General features: G+C 45.8%; 1 protein-coding gene across 1 annotated transcript; it reads left to right on the top strand.

Moving 5' to 3' along the window:
- Positions 1 to 3,117: 3,117 nt before the first annotated feature.
- On the top strand, positions 3,118 to 12,055 carry PSMD2 (proteasome 26S subunit ubiquitin receptor, non-ATPase 2). Its single transcript, XM_016218099.2, has 21 exons — positions 3,118 to 3,261; positions 3,701 to 3,757; positions 4,128 to 4,292; positions 5,560 to 5,681; positions 5,860 to 6,084; positions 6,384 to 6,542; positions 6,679 to 6,823; positions 6,986 to 7,046; positions 7,298 to 7,444; positions 7,614 to 7,720; positions 7,926 to 8,053; positions 8,270 to 8,357; positions 9,080 to 9,242; positions 9,370 to 9,471; positions 9,647 to 9,792; positions 10,054 to 10,137; positions 10,319 to 10,487; positions 10,575 to 10,669; positions 10,888 to 11,014; positions 11,449 to 11,567; positions 11,715 to 12,055. The coding sequence occupies exons 1-21, from the start codon at positions 3,127 to 3,129 to the stop codon at positions 11,895 to 11,897; spliced, it is 2,727 nt and encodes a 908-aa protein (XP_016073585.1). The 5' UTR covers positions 3,118 to 3,126; the 3' UTR covers positions 11,898 to 12,055.
- Positions 12,056 to 15,014: the final 2,959 nt, after the last annotated feature.

Below are 15,014 nucleotides of genomic sequence, written 5' to 3'. Positions count from 1 at the left end.
AACCCTACATTGTCCCATTGGGAAGTCTGACTGATTCCCAAGCAAACTAGGTAACGTATGTCAAACAATATGATTTCACACTTGGGAGCATGCTGGAAATGTCAGGTTGGAAGAGAGTTCCTTATAAAATAAGCACAGCTTCAGTGCCTATAATGACTCACAAAGTAGAATCTGGACAGTTTTCCAATTCCCCACTCTGGGACCCAAAGAGAGCCCCAGGCTATTATTATACATAAAGATGACCTAAAAATGAATGCAAAGCCATTCATTCATTCATTCATTCAATTTATTCATTCAAGAAATATTTGTCAAGGCCTACCGCAAGTCAGGTATCAGGTTGGGTGCTATGGGCAGGAGGATGAAGAAGACACCGTTCCTGTTCTCCAAGAGCTGAGAGTCTAGGGAGGGAGAGTTATGTATCAAGTATGGTGGGAGTAGAGGGAAGAAATGAATAACTTGAAGGGTAGAACAGGAAAAGTGTCCTAGACAGATGACACTGAATTTGAGTGCAGAGGATGGGAGAATTTGCTAGCTGAAAAGTGAAGGGCATTCCATACACAAGGAATAGCAACGTGAAAATGCCAATCAGCTTGAAGGACAGGGCATGTTCAGAAATGGTGAAATGTTTGGGATGATCAGAAGGGGTAGGTGAAAGGGGCATAATGAGAGGTAAGAGTCTGGAGAAAAGTTACAACAGGAGGTATGAAAAGCGGGGATTGTAACATCTGCTGTCCTGGGAATTAACAGTAACAAGGGCCACAGTGCAACCTATTTGAAAAATATCATACAAAGAAAGTAGCAACCTGGTGGAAACAGAGCAATGCTATGTCCTGCCAGGAGAACTTCTGGTGTTATATAAGTGATGCTTTGGCTTGAATGGTTCTCAGATGAATAGTGCCATCCATCAGATGCATAGCTCTACATCTCAGGCCAGTTTGGAGGCAGCACGGCAGGATTGTGGATGCAATTCGAGGAAGGCGGTAGGAAGGGACAGGTGCTGGGCTGGCCCTGAATGAGGAGAAATTTGGCAACAAGGCTGGGAGTTTGGCCAAATGGCAGGAAGGGGTGATTCTGGGAGGGCGATCCGACTAAAATGAAGCTTGAGGCAGAACATCATCGTTATCATGGGGCCTTAAAAAAAACTGCCAGACATTTACATTTGGCTAGAGAGGCTTGAGGGCTTGAGTGCTTGGAGGTGGAGAGCAGGAGCAGGAAACAAGAACATTTACATCAGCCCTGCAGATTTCAGGTATGTGGAAAATGGCAACTGCCTGCTTTCCAGTTGCCAGGCACGTAGCCAAGCACTTTATATACACTGTCATATTTCATTCTGTTAACAACTTACAAGGGAGATACTTCATTACCCACACTTCACAGAGACCAGCTGAAAGAGGTTAGCAAGCTTGCCCAATTATCACAACAAGTGAAGGACAGAATTTGGTTTTAAACACCAGGCCTGCTGCTCTCTAAAGCTTATGTTCTCCCACTCACCCCCAACTTTTTATTTTGAAACATTTCAAACCTGTCAAAAAATTAAAACATAGTACACAACAAACAGTCATACACTCTTCATCTGCAATCACCAGCTGTTAATGGCCTGTGTTTTATGCCTCATCACCCCATTTCCTCTAAGATGGGATATAACTGGTATAAAAGACAAAAATCTGAACTCTGATGGAAGGAAGTCATAGAAAAACGAGATTTAGGAGAAATACCTTTACAGAGGACTGAAGAAAGCAGGACAATATATGGATATCTTGAAATCAGAAATAATATAGGCAGAACAGCTATAATCTACCCAATTTCTGTCAGCAGACCAGGGCTAGGGGAGTCAGCGAAGGAAATGCAGTCATCCCCAGAATCCTAGCACTGAGTGGAAAAAACAACAGGCTTGAAAGTGGGCTTCAGACCTTTACACCTATATCTATACAAATGTAGAGTGTCCCCCCAAAATGTATACACACATTTTGAATGATAAAGGCAGTGTTTATTAAAATACACTTCAATTTCAAAATTGAGCGACCAGCTGTTAAAGTGTATATACTTTTTTTTGGACACCCTGTATTTGGCCAACATTCATTCAGTGCTAACCATGCTGCGTTCGTGTTTTGTTTTGAAACCACCTTTCTGTGTTCTTTAATGCCTCAGAACCAATACAATAAGGCTCTAGGCCAAATGGTGAGTGTTCCCACCAGATGAAGGGGAGAATTACTTCCTCTTTTCTCACCTTCTAGATAAACACGCATAGCCCCAAGTGAAGAAGAAACTTTGAGGTTTGCATGAAACAGTCAAGAGCTTGAACAACAGAAAAGATCAATGTTTAAATCCGGGTTCTACTCCTTACTATATATGATTTCCTCTGTAAAATGGACACAACCCTACCAAACTCAAAAGGTGGTGAGAACAATATGTGATCTTTAAAATCTGTCTTGACGCAGTACCCGGCATACCCAAGGAAGACCAAACGACAGACGGACGGCAAAGGCCTTTCCTCGTTCCGATTTTACCCCTGGAGCGTAAGACTTTATTTATTGAGTTCTACTCCACCTGGCTCCCCTGGTGGACTGAAGATGGTAGTCATGTCCTCATGGTAATATTAGAGCGCACTTCTTCAACTGCGGGGTGGTGGTGGGGTGTGTAATAAAGCTAATATTCCACAGCGGTGTGGAGCTACACGGAGATCACGCAAGCTTCACACAGACGGCAATCAAGAATCCCGGTTTTCAAGAATTCCACCCGTTTGTCCCACCACGCAGCCACCTGGGGTGCCACTGTGGGTACTAGTCACGCCGCTATGAGGAAACCTACCGGCGGTCTCCTAGCGCGCAGCCCGCTCACCTCCCACAGCAGCGAGCACACCCGAACCCCAAACGGCCCAGCGCTGTGGCGTTCGGGAAACACCAGGTCGACCGGCAGCGTCTGTGGCGCGCGGGAAGCTGGGAATTGTAGTTTTCTTGCGGCTTCCGAAGGCCGGGCCCGAGAGCTGGGACTCCCAGGCCTCGGCGTCGTTTCCGGTCGCGGACCTGCTCTGGAGAAGCAGCAGCGCTGTGGGCGACGCGCGAAGCTCCCTGGGAAACGGGGCGGTGTGAGCGGTGCGCGCGCAGCTGGCCGGCAGTGGCGGCGGAGATGGAGGAGGGCGGCCGCGACAAGTCATCGGTGCAGCCCCAGCAGCCCCCTTCGTCGGCCCCCGGAGGCACGGAGGAGAAGCCGGGCGGCAAGGAGCGGCGGGATGCTGGGGACAAGGACAAAGAGCAGGAGCTGGTGAGGGGTGGCCCCGGGACCTGGTGCCGGGCTGAGTCACTGCGGCTCCGTAGGCCTCGGGTCAGACTCCCAACGGCCCCGCCGCACCCGGGAGAGGGCTGATGGGGTGACCCTCCGTGCTCCCGGCACCCCGCTTCTCTGTCCCGCATCCACCATTCCACGCGGTCACCATCGCCGCCCCCGCCAGCCCTCACCACCGCCTCCTGAGGTGGGCCGGGGCTGATCATTGTCACCCCATGCTTTAGGACGGCATTCAAGCAGAGATTGGCCCAGAGGCCAGGCTGCCTTCCCAGTAGGGCTTCCCATTCCCGCTCTCTTTCCTCGTCCACCTGGTCTCTCCTAAAGGGACAGGCTTACTGTCCACCTGCCCCAGGGTGAGTGGGAGGAGGGTGTGTGTGGGCTTCCTTCTCTTGATGAGCTGCTTCCTCCAACCCTCCAGTCTGAGGAGGACAAACAGCTTCAGGATGAACTGGAGATGCTCGTGGAACGACTGGGGGTGAGTCATTATATGTTAACGCAAGTGGGTCCTATTTGGAGCTTTCCCGTTTGCTTTGTTCCATTTTGAGGCAACAACAATTGTGAGGTATAGGGAAATATGGACTGTAGGATCAGTGTTACGATGAAGTTGTGAGGGGGGGAAGTAACAAAGGATATTTGAAGCATGTTGTAGCTTTCTCTCTGGGAGAAGCAGTTCTTGAACTCTTAACTGAGGTCATTTGTTTTTGTGTCAGGCAGTGTGCAGGTAGTTGGGAAATCAATCAGATGAATAAGACAGTGAGTTTCCTAGGGAAGTTGTTAAAAACCTATGTATTATGACTTCAGGGATATGATTCTTTTTTTGTCTGACCCTTGCATCTCCTGATCAGGAGAAGGACACATCCCTGTACCGACCTGCCCTGGAGGAACTGCGAAGGCAGATTCGTTCTTCTACAACTTCCATGACTTCAGTGCCCAAGCCTCTCAAATTTCTGCGCCCACACTATGGCAAGCTGAAGGAAATATATGAGAACATGGCCCCTGGGGAGAATAAGGTAAAACTGTTTCTGAAGCTGGTGGAGGACTAGTTTAGGAATTCCTTTTCATGAGGACCCATGGCACTCATGGGGAGTTGCAGGAAACCTGATAGACCTGAGACCTGGGCTGGTCCAACAGAGCTCATCACAGTCAAAATACTCACATAAGAGCTAATAGGGGAGGATTGCCTTCTTAGAAGATACTGTTTCTGTCATTTATGTTGGACGCTGGGATTTTATTTTCATGATCTATTTTTAACTTATGTTTAATCTTGATTTTTTTTCTCTCTGATATCCCATGTACATTTATTTGTTTTATCTTTAAAATATACCCCCAGCCCGCCTGAGCATGGCTCAGTGGTTGAACATCGACCTAGGATCCAGGAGATCTTGGTTCAATTCCTGGTCAGGGCACATGCCCTGGTTGCCGGCTCTATCCCCAGTAGGGGCTGTGCAGGAGGCAGCCAATCAATGACAACTCTCTCATCATTGATGTTTCTCTTTTTCTCTCTTTCTGTTCCTTACTCTCTCTGAAATCAATAAAGATATATTTTAAAAATAAAATAAAATAAAATAAAATAAAATAAAATAAAATAAAATAAATAATAAAATAAAATAATAAAATAAAATACCCCCAGCTCAATCACTTCTTTGCCTGTTGTAACAACCCTAAACTAGGAAATCTTTAGTTCTCACCTGAATTACTGCCGTAGCCTCCTAACTGGCCTTCATCCTTTTGTTTTTGACTTCCTACAGTTTGTCTTTCATACAGCAGTCATAGTGGTCTTTCTAGATTGTGAGTTTTTTCAGCTTAAAACCTTTTAATAGTTTATTATTGTGATTAGAATAAAATTGAGAGTCCATCTTTCTGCACTCTCCCCTTATTACCACCCATCAGTCATGTTGGTTTAAAAAGGAGGTAGTGCCCTGGCCGGGTGGCTCAGTTGGAGCATCATCCCATGTACCAAAAGGTTGCAGGTTTGATCCCTGGTCAGGGTGCATACGGGAGGCAACTGATCGATGTTTTTCTCACATTGATATTCCTCTCTCTCTTTCTCTAAATATCAATAAAAACATATCCTTGGTGAGGATTAAAAAAATAAAAGGAGATAGCAACACTAATTTTGGAGCTATCATGAGGCTTAGCTTAGATGCCATGTGTAAATTTCTAGTATAGATGCTGGTGTATAGTTAATACTTAATTTTGGGGATAGTGACAGTGATCTTGATAGTGTGATACTTCCCTTACCTTGGATTTAACTTAAAAGACTGGTTTTCTTTAAAGCGTTTTGCTGCTGATATCATCTCTGTTTTGGCGATGACCATGAGTGGGGAGCGTGAGTGTCTCAAGTATCGACTAGTGGGCTCCCAGGAGGAATTGGCATCATGGGGTCATGAGTATGTCAGGTAAGACCTTTTTTTAGGGGAATCTGAAGGAATTTCTGAGGCATAATTCTGAGTTTGGTCTTAGAGTACTGTCTTGGAGTACCGGTGTACTGAGTTTCTCAGACACTGAATTCCTTGACTGACAAGGAGGTGCTTCCTGTGAGACTGGGCTCCCCTAATGGTCTGGGCCTATCCGTAGGCATCTAGCAGGAGAAGTGGCTAAGGAGTGGCAGGAGCTGGACGATGCGGAGAAGACACAGCGGGAGCCACTGCTGACCTTGGTGAAGGAGATTGTCCCCTACAACATGGCCCACAATGCAGAGCATGAGGCTTGTGACTTGCTCATGGAAATTGAGCAGGTGGATATGCTGGAGAAGGACATTGATGAGAATGCATATGCAAAGGTCTGCCTCTATCTCACCAGGTGAGCGAGTATGGTAGGGAATGGTGGCAGGCCTGCCATCCCAGCACTTTTCTCTTAAGTGTGCCTCCTCTATTTTCTCAGAGTATTTGCATCAAGGGTAGCATCAAGTTAGTTAATTTATTGATGTCTGTATGCTTCCTGAGGACAGAAGCATCATGTCTCCTCAGTAGTCCCAGCATCTGGCATAGTACCTGGATCACACATATGTAGTACTTAGTATTTATTTTGGGTAAGTGAAGTAAATGGGATAAATGTATGTCTGGAACTTCTGATTCCTTTATTATTTTTTACCTCTGTAGTTGTGTGAATTATGTTCCCGAGCCTGAGAATTCTGCCCTACTGCGTTGTGCCTTGGGTGTGTTCCGAAAATTCAGTCGCTTCCCCGAAGCTCTGAGATTGGCATTGATGCTCAATGACATGGAACTGGTAGAAGACATCTTCACCTCCTGCAAGGATGTGTATGTAGGAAAGAAGTCGGCAAAGGAAGAGATAAGCTCATGGGTGGGAGCTTGTAGTTTCTGCTTAGAGCTTTAGGGGCTTTTCTGTGCCCTTAGTGGATAGGAACTGAGCAGATGTGATGGCTCTTTCCCACAGGGTAGTGCAAAAGCAGATGGCATTCATGCTGGGCCGGCATGGGGTGTTTCTGGAGCTGAGTGAAGATGTGGAGGAGTATGAGGACCTAACAGAGATCATGTCCAATGTGCAGCTCAATAGCAACTTCTTGGCATTAGCTCGGGAGGTGAGACTTTGCCCTTTTCTATCAAAGCTTTCTTGGTTGTGATTCTACCTGACTATAACTGACTAGACTCTCCTTGGTTAGAATTTTCATTCAGTGGGATAGCAGAAGGGACAACTAGGGGAGGACGGGGGGAGCAGTTGTGACCCTCTGAATTCTCTTCAGCTGGATATCATGGAGCCCAAGGTGCCTGATGACATCTATAAAACTCACCTAGAGAACAACAGTGAGTAGCCATTTGCACGTGCGGGGATTGGAAGATTATTAATTATGCCCCTTGTATTGGGAATGATAGGTTCGCGCAACAAACACATTTGCCCTACAGAGCTCAGAATTCCCACATACCTTTCCTCCACGACACTGTTGGGAGCAAAGATAGAGGACCCTAAGAGGCCAGCTCTGAACCAGATACCAGTCACCATGTTTCTTTCTTGCCCTACTCTAAACCAACCTTCCTTTCCTCTCCCTCCTGTGCAGGATTTGGGGGCAGTGGCTCTCAAGTGGACTCTGCCCGCATGAATCTGGCCTCCTCTTTTGTGAATGGCTTTGTGAATGCAGCCTTTGGTCAGGATAAGCTGCTGACTGATGATGGCAACAAATGGCTTTATAAGAACAAAGACCATGGTACCATTCTGTTTCTACTTTATCTTTGTGTTGCTTTGGTCACTCTTGTTGTCCTCCTAGTTATATATGTTACCTGACAAGCAATCCCCAGTACAGTTCCCGGGAGAGCTCTTTATAACAATTTTCTCAGTGTAGGACCATTTTAAGACAGATTTTTTTCTTGTTATAGGAATGTTGAGTGCAGCTGCGTCCCTTGGCATGATTCTCCTGTGGGATGTGGATGGTGGCCTCACCCAGATTGACAAGTACCTGTACTCCTCTGAGGATTACATCAAGGTTGGTCTGGGCACAGCTCACTAATGGGGGTATCCCCCTTCCCTGTTCTAGGGCTCACAGGACCTCCCTTTCATTGGTAAGGTTTACCTGGTTTTTAACTCCAGTTAAGGCAGGTGCTGCTATGAGGCCTGTGTTGCATCTTTGTGTTGCAACACAGGAGGAAGGTAGAGTAGCCTGAATGAAGGATCTCTTTGCATTTTTGCAGTCAGGAGCCCTCCTGGCCTGTGGCATTGTGAACTCGGGGGTCCGAAATGAGTGTGACCCCGCCCTGGCACTGCTCTCAGACTATGTCCTCCACAACAGCAACACTATGAGACTTGGTTCTATCTTTGGGTAAGGCTTATTGCTTCTCTTTCTGGTAGCGCTCAGCCTGGAATCTCCATGAAAACAGGAATTGGCCCTTTTCACTTTTGTATTGCCTAGAACTACTACCATGCCTGTTGAGTATTTGGCTCTTGGTGACTGTTGAAATGATGAATAAATGATGAGTCTCTTTTTTGTTCCTTCCTTGGGTGTGTGTCGGGGACTGCATCTCCCTGTTTTTTGCAGGCTAGGCTTGGCCTATGCTGGCTCCAATCGTGAAGATGTTCTAACACTGCTGCTGCCTGTGATGGGAGATTCCAAGTCCAGTATGGAGGTGAGTAGAGGCTGTTGGTCATGTAGGGGAGCTGCGAAGGTACTCTCTGTGATAAATAGTGAAAAAAGAAAGGGAGCTGGAGGTGGAAGAGGGAGAAGTATATCACTTTCAGTGAAATCCTTTGGAACTGGGATTCTTAAGTCCCAGTGGTGTTGTTGCTAACATGTTAACATTTTGGTGTTGAGTTCCAGACCTTGGGATCCATGAGGAAGTACTAGAGTGGCGAGTAACTTAACCCAGTTTGGGGTGGACTATTCTCACTCACTGTTTTAGTTATTGGTCAACAGTAAATTTTCTTTCTTGTGCAGTCGTTTTAGTGATGGATGAGTATGGCATCAGTGTTAGTCAAAAAGACCTCAGTTCAAATCCTGCCACTTCTGCTTATGAACAATGTGATCTTGGACACATAACTTAACCTCTTTTCACCAATAAATGAGAAACTTATTTAGTCTTAATTTTTTCACCAATAAATGTGGAATAACAGTAGGACCTGTTTCATGGGGTTGTGATTAAATGTTAATAGTATGCAAAGCAGTTGACATAGTAGCTGACATAGTATTCAGTGAATTGTTGCTACTATTATTATTTTGACCTACTATCAGAAAGGGATTTTTACCTAGTGCAGGTACAGCAGGCTGTAGGAATTGGCTATCTAGAGTCAAGATAGGTAAACAACTATTTTAATAACTTACTTTGTGTAATACTGATTTTCCTGTTTCTAGGTGGCAGGTGTGACAGCTCTAGCCTGTGGAATGATAGCAGTGGGATCCTGCAATGGGGATGTCACTTCCACTATCCTTCAGACCATCATGGAGAAGTCAGAGACTGAGCTTAAGGACACTTATGCCCGTTGGCTTCCTCTTGGACTGGGCCTCAATCACCTGGGTGAGAGAATGTCTCTCTGTTTGTAGGCAAAAGGCTGACCATAAGTGGATACAGTAGGGACAGTTTATGTGTCAGGCTGTGCTGTATGGAAGCAAGTGTCTTCTGACCCCTTGAATCTGTCCTGTAGGTAAGGGAGAGGCCATCGAGGCAATCCTGGCTGCACTGGAGGTTGTGTCAGAGCCATTCCGCAGTTTTGCCAACACACTGGTGGATGTGTGTGCCTATGCAGGTCTGTGTCTTTGTGCTTCCCATTGACTCTTTTCTCTCCTGGACCTTTTTTCAGATTGTTTCTCCTTGCTCAGTCGTTCTGATCTGATTAGATTGTTTAGTTTCTCCTATTCCTGGAGTAAGCTTTTCCTTGGTACCTTCTCTTTTTTTCCCTTTCTCTTACCATCCTGCTGCAGGCTCTGGGAATGTATTGAAGGTGCAGCAATTGCTCCACATTTGTAGTGAACACTTTGACTCCAAGGAAAAGGAGGAAGACAAGGACAAGAAGGAAAAAAAGGACAAGGACAAGAAGGAAGCCCCCGCTGACATGGGGGCACATCAGGTTCTGTGGGTAGCTGGGAACTCTCAGGGAGGCTCTGAGGGAAGAGAGGTCTGCAGGGGAGCAGGGGGAGCTGGTTTGGGTTTGGTTTTGAACCCCTCTGGGTATTGCTGTGTATTGAAATAGCACAAGACTGGGTTCCATACATGAGGAGGGGTAAGGGTGTGCCCCACGGTATAGCTTTTTCTTTTTAGACGGGCCTCCGGTGAAGGGTGAGTTTTTTGTTCCCTGAGCTTACTGGGTTCTGCTGCCTCTTCATTGCAGGGAGTGGCTGTGCTGGGGATTGCTCTTATTGCTATGGGGGAGGAGATTGGTGCGGAGATGGCACTACGAACCTTTGGCCACCTGGTGAGTATCTCACGGAGATGATTTTGATATACTGATTTTGATGCTTGGGGTTCCCCAGAGGAGACTTTCCTGATGTGTTTTCATAGTTGAGAAATTTTTTTTTTCTGTGCCCTTTCCATAAAATTTGATTAAAGCTTATTTTTACTGTTTTCTGTGATACCTTTGCTTCTTTTATTACCAGCTGAGATACGGGGAGCCCACGCTCCGACGGGCTGTGCCTTTAGCACTGGCCTTAATTTCTGTTTCAAATCCGCGACTCAACATCCTGGATACCCTAAGCAAATTCTCTCATGATGCTGACCCAGAAGTTTCCTATAATTCCATCTTTGCTATGGGCATGGTGGGCAGTGGTGAGTATACCTCAGAAAAAGATCATGAGCTTGGAGGAAGGTTTGAGGCCCTTTTTTTCAATCCTCTGTGATGCTTAACATTTCCAGGTACCAATAATGCCCGCCTGGCTGCGATGCTGCGCCAGTTAGCCCAGTATCATGCCAAGGACCCCAACAACCTCTTCATGGTGCGCTTGGCACAGGTAAAGAATAGAACTCTTTTCCTTAGAGTGTGCCAAGGGACCTATCTGTGGGGATGAAAGGGAGACCTGTAGTGACTTGAAGGAGACCTTGAGCTCAATCTAGAGGGAGGATGTGAGTTGGATTTCTAGTAGAAACACACTGGTGGATGTGTGTGCCAGCTTAGGTGATGTCTTTTAAGATGTGACTCTCCACCTCCACTTCTTCCTGTATTTTTCAGGGCCTGACACATTTGGGGAAGGGCACACTCACCCTCTGCCCCTACCACAGTGACCGGCAGCTTATGAGTCAAGTGGCTGTGGCTGGGCTACTCACTGTGCTTGTCTCTTTCCTGGATGTCCGCAACAGTGAGTTTCTGTCAGGAATCTTCTATGGTGGCACATGGTGCCCTGTCTCCACTCCTGCTAGGGCCACCTTGATCATTTAGGAGTCAGACTTTGAGTTAGCTCTGTACCACTCTGGAGGTTTTTAGGGCCTTCGATGGATCTCATGAAACTTTTATCTCCCACACTTTTCATCTGGCCCAAAGAGATTTTCTTTTGAGACTGGAGCGCAATTTCTACTCCTGAGTGACTGGGAGAAAGTGGTTATCGAGTTTGAGGGCTGTGGGTAGAGTAAGGTGGGGGTATCTCTGGTTTATAGTAGGTTATATGAGGAGAGGAGTGTGGGGTCAGCTATATGACTGAGGGGTTAAAGAGTCAGGGCTGGAGTGGGGTCCCAAGGTTTAGATCAGGCCTGTCCTAAAGGCTCTAACTACATTTGTTATGTGTTCTTCCCTCAGTCATCCTAGGCAAATCTCACTATGTATTGTACGGGCTGGTGGCTGCCATGCAGCCCCGAATGCTGGTTACATTTGATGAGGAGCTGCGGCCATTGCCAGTGTCTGTCCGTGTGGGCCAGGTGAGGGATTAAACAGGGGAGGGCTCAGACTGTATTCTAGAACTTGGAGAATGCACGTATACCCGCTTCTCTGAAACTGGTATGGGTTCTGGGTTGCTGCTGCATTTCCATCCAGAGTCCCTTCATCTCAATTTTCTCACCCTACAGGCAGTGGATGTGGTGGGCCAGGCTGGCAAACCTAAGGCCATCACAGGGTTCCAAACACACACAACCCCAGTGTTGTTGGCTCACGGGGAGCGGGCAGAATTGGCCACTGAGGAGTTTCTTCCTGTCACTCCCATTCTGGAAGGTTTTGTTATCCTTCGGAAGAACCCCAACTATGACCTCTAAGTGGCCACCAGAGGCTCTGAGCTGCAGCTGATATATCAGTGGCCATGCTTCCTGCTGCCAGGGGTGGACATTGCTCCAGACTTTTGGCGGAGTTGTTACCTCCTGTTCTTTTGTTACTGAGTGAAATAACTTTGTTGAATAAAGACCTTTATCCCTGAGGTCCCTCTTGGTCTGTTTTCTGGGGTATGGTGGCCAGAGGCCAGACTGGGTTGGGGAGTAGATGTGAGCAGGCATTGTTTGTAGCAACTCTGAGCCTAGGCTAGTAGGGAGGTTGCCCTGAATGAAAAGAACTAAACCGCTTTTCCTTCTCTCTTTCCTAATCATCTTAAGACAGTCGTTCATCTTTAAGGGCATGAACCCTTGAGATGATGATAAATAATGGACCTTCTTTCTAGGAGATGCATATACACAAATTTTTACACAAACTCTTACAAATAACTTTGCCAGGGGCTTGTGGACCCATACACCTCCTACCCCAACCCTGTCAATGCACACCCTCCTCAAGCCCATCATTTCCTGACTGTGGACTAAACTAAGGGTCCCTGCTCTAATAGGCAGCAGAATTAGCCCCACTTTTATAATTCGACTTCTGTGCTTCTGAATGAAAGGGACTTCTTTAGCTTCTGTGACTAGGGAGGCTGCTGTTTGAGAGATTTGATCATGTTAACATCTATTGGGCTGTTCTTTCACAAACAGTGTAAGAAAACTTGACCCTGACCTTCCTTTTGGTATAGTAATGGGAAAGAGAAGTGGCCTCCTTTCTGGAATGTAATCACCTTTTTTTTTAAAAAAAAAAAAAAAATGTTTTTATTGACTTGAGAGAGAGAGAGAAAGGGAGAGAGTGAAACATCAGTTGGCTGCCTCCTGCACACCCCCTAGTGGGGATGGAGCCCACAACTTGGGCATATACCCTGACCAGAAATTGAAACAGCTACCCTTGGGTGCATGGGATGACGCTCAACCAACTGAGCCACATCGGCCAGGATAAATGTAATCACTGTTGATCTGCAGTGCTGCTTCTTGGTGGGGCTGGTATGAGTATAGCTACACTGACTGTTGGAGCCTGGGTCCCTGTGGATGCAGTAGAGAACATGTGGCCCTGGCAGTAATTGCTAGTGTTTTATCCATATTTACTATGGGTTTAACCTTGGAACAGTGACTGGCACTTAATAGGTCTTCTATAAATGTTGAAAGAATAATTCCACATACTTCTGAGATCTCACAACAACTTTGAGAGGTAGGTATTATCCCTGTATTTTGGTAAGGAATGTAAAGTTTGTAGAGGTTCAGCCACTTACTCAAAATCACATAGTAAGTGGTGGAGCCAGGATTGGAATCTAAATCCATCTGACTCCACAACCCATGCTCTTAAGTTTACTATATTAATCTATCTTTGTAGCCTTGGAGACTTGTAGACCCCATTGTATTCCAAGCTCTTGGCTAGCTGGAGAAGCAACAATTTTGGATTGAGCGTCTCCATTGCTTTCTTTGCTTTCACTTGGCAGCCTGAATAAAACCTGTGTAAAAGGTTAAAGTACTGAACTTAGGAGACAGCAGACCTGTCAAACCCTTTAATGGGGCCTATGTAGTCTTGAGCAAATCAGCATGTCTGATGAGCCTCCATTATCTATATAAAGGGGATATAGTAATTGCCTTACCTGATGTCCAGTGGTGGTGATGTTAAAATAAGTTAGAAAGTGATTTGTAAACTGAAAAGTAAAAGGATAATACCCTCCCAAATCAGTGGTTGTGCTTTAGAGTAAGAAAGTTTCATGGTGGCTCTTAATCTTTTACATTCAACTGTTCATTCAGCAAGAAATATCAATGGAACCTTATTCTGCATTAGACATTATTCTAGTTTGTGGGGATGCAAAGAAAAACTTATGTAATGGAAAAGAATAATTGTGATATATTGTGATCAATACTGTACTTGGGTGTGAACAAGTTACCCTGGTGTTGAAATAGGGCCTAAGTGCCTGGGTACCGGGTGAGGGATTTTGAGGAAGCAAACTTGGAAAATGAGTATGTCCAGAGGAAAAGAGGGTAGGATATAGCTAAGAGAGTAGCAAGAGCAGAGAGGTGGAAAAGCTATTTGTTTTCAGAAACCATGGCTAGTTTGGTTAAATGTATAGGGCCAGGGAAAGTGTGGTAGGAGGTACAGTTCTAAGCCTTCTCAGATAGGGTTTAGAAGAGCTTTATTGTGCTAAGAAATACAGTATTTCAATCATTGAATAAGAGCAGGAAAGTGACATGATCAGCTCGCTATCTGGGTGGGAAAGCTCAACATGGAAGCTCAGAGACCAGGCAAGGGTAATAAATGCCTGAACTGGGGCAGTAGAAATGGGGAGATGAGGAAGGGCAGAGAAAAGATTTTTTTAAAGGTAAAATCAACAGGACTGGATTTTGATCCAAACAGCAATAGGACCTGGTGTCTGATTAGATGTATGTGGATGGGAAGGAATGGAGGATGAATCCAAGATTTTCTGGTTGGGCAGTTTTCATTGTTAATAGAATACATGAGCAACAACATGTTTGGGGTTGAGGTGGAGGATGCTATTGAGTGGGGAAAGATGACAAATTTCTATCTTGGCATACATAATTTGAGATGCTTGTGGGATGATTAGGTGAAGATATCTTTTAGGTAGAACTTTCTTCTGACTGGAGTTCAAGAGAGTGGTTTCTGAGGTAGGAATGGATTGGCATGTAGGTAGTAATTGATTTTTTAAAAAATATGTTTTTATTGATTTGAGAGGAAAAGAGAAACTTTGGTGAGAGAATGAAACATTGATTGGCTGCCTCTGGCATGCCCCCTACTGCGGATCAAGCCTGCAACCTGAGCATGTGCCCTTGACGGAATAAAACCAGCGGCCTCTCAGTACATAGGATGATGCTCAACCAAGCCACACTGGCCAGGGCTATTTGTTTGTTTTTTTTAATTCTCACCCAAGGATACGTTTTTTGGTTGGTTTTTTATTTTAGAGAGAGGATGGGGCGAGAGAGAGAGACCAATGTGAGATAGAAACATTGAATGGTTGCCTCCCACATGTGCCCTGACTGGGAATCAAACCCACAACCTTTTGGTGTACAGGATGCCGCTCCAACCAACTGAGCCACCTG

The sequence above is a fragment of the Miniopterus natalensis genome, chromosome 6 (genome assembly GCF_054644295.1).
Source record: "Miniopterus natalensis isolate mMinNat1 chromosome 6, mMinNat1.hap1, whole genome shotgun sequence".
NCBI classification, from domain to species: domain Eukaryota; kingdom Metazoa; phylum Chordata; class Mammalia; order Chiroptera; family Miniopteridae; genus Miniopterus; species Miniopterus natalensis.
This window is presented reverse-complemented; position numbering and strand designations above follow the sequence as displayed.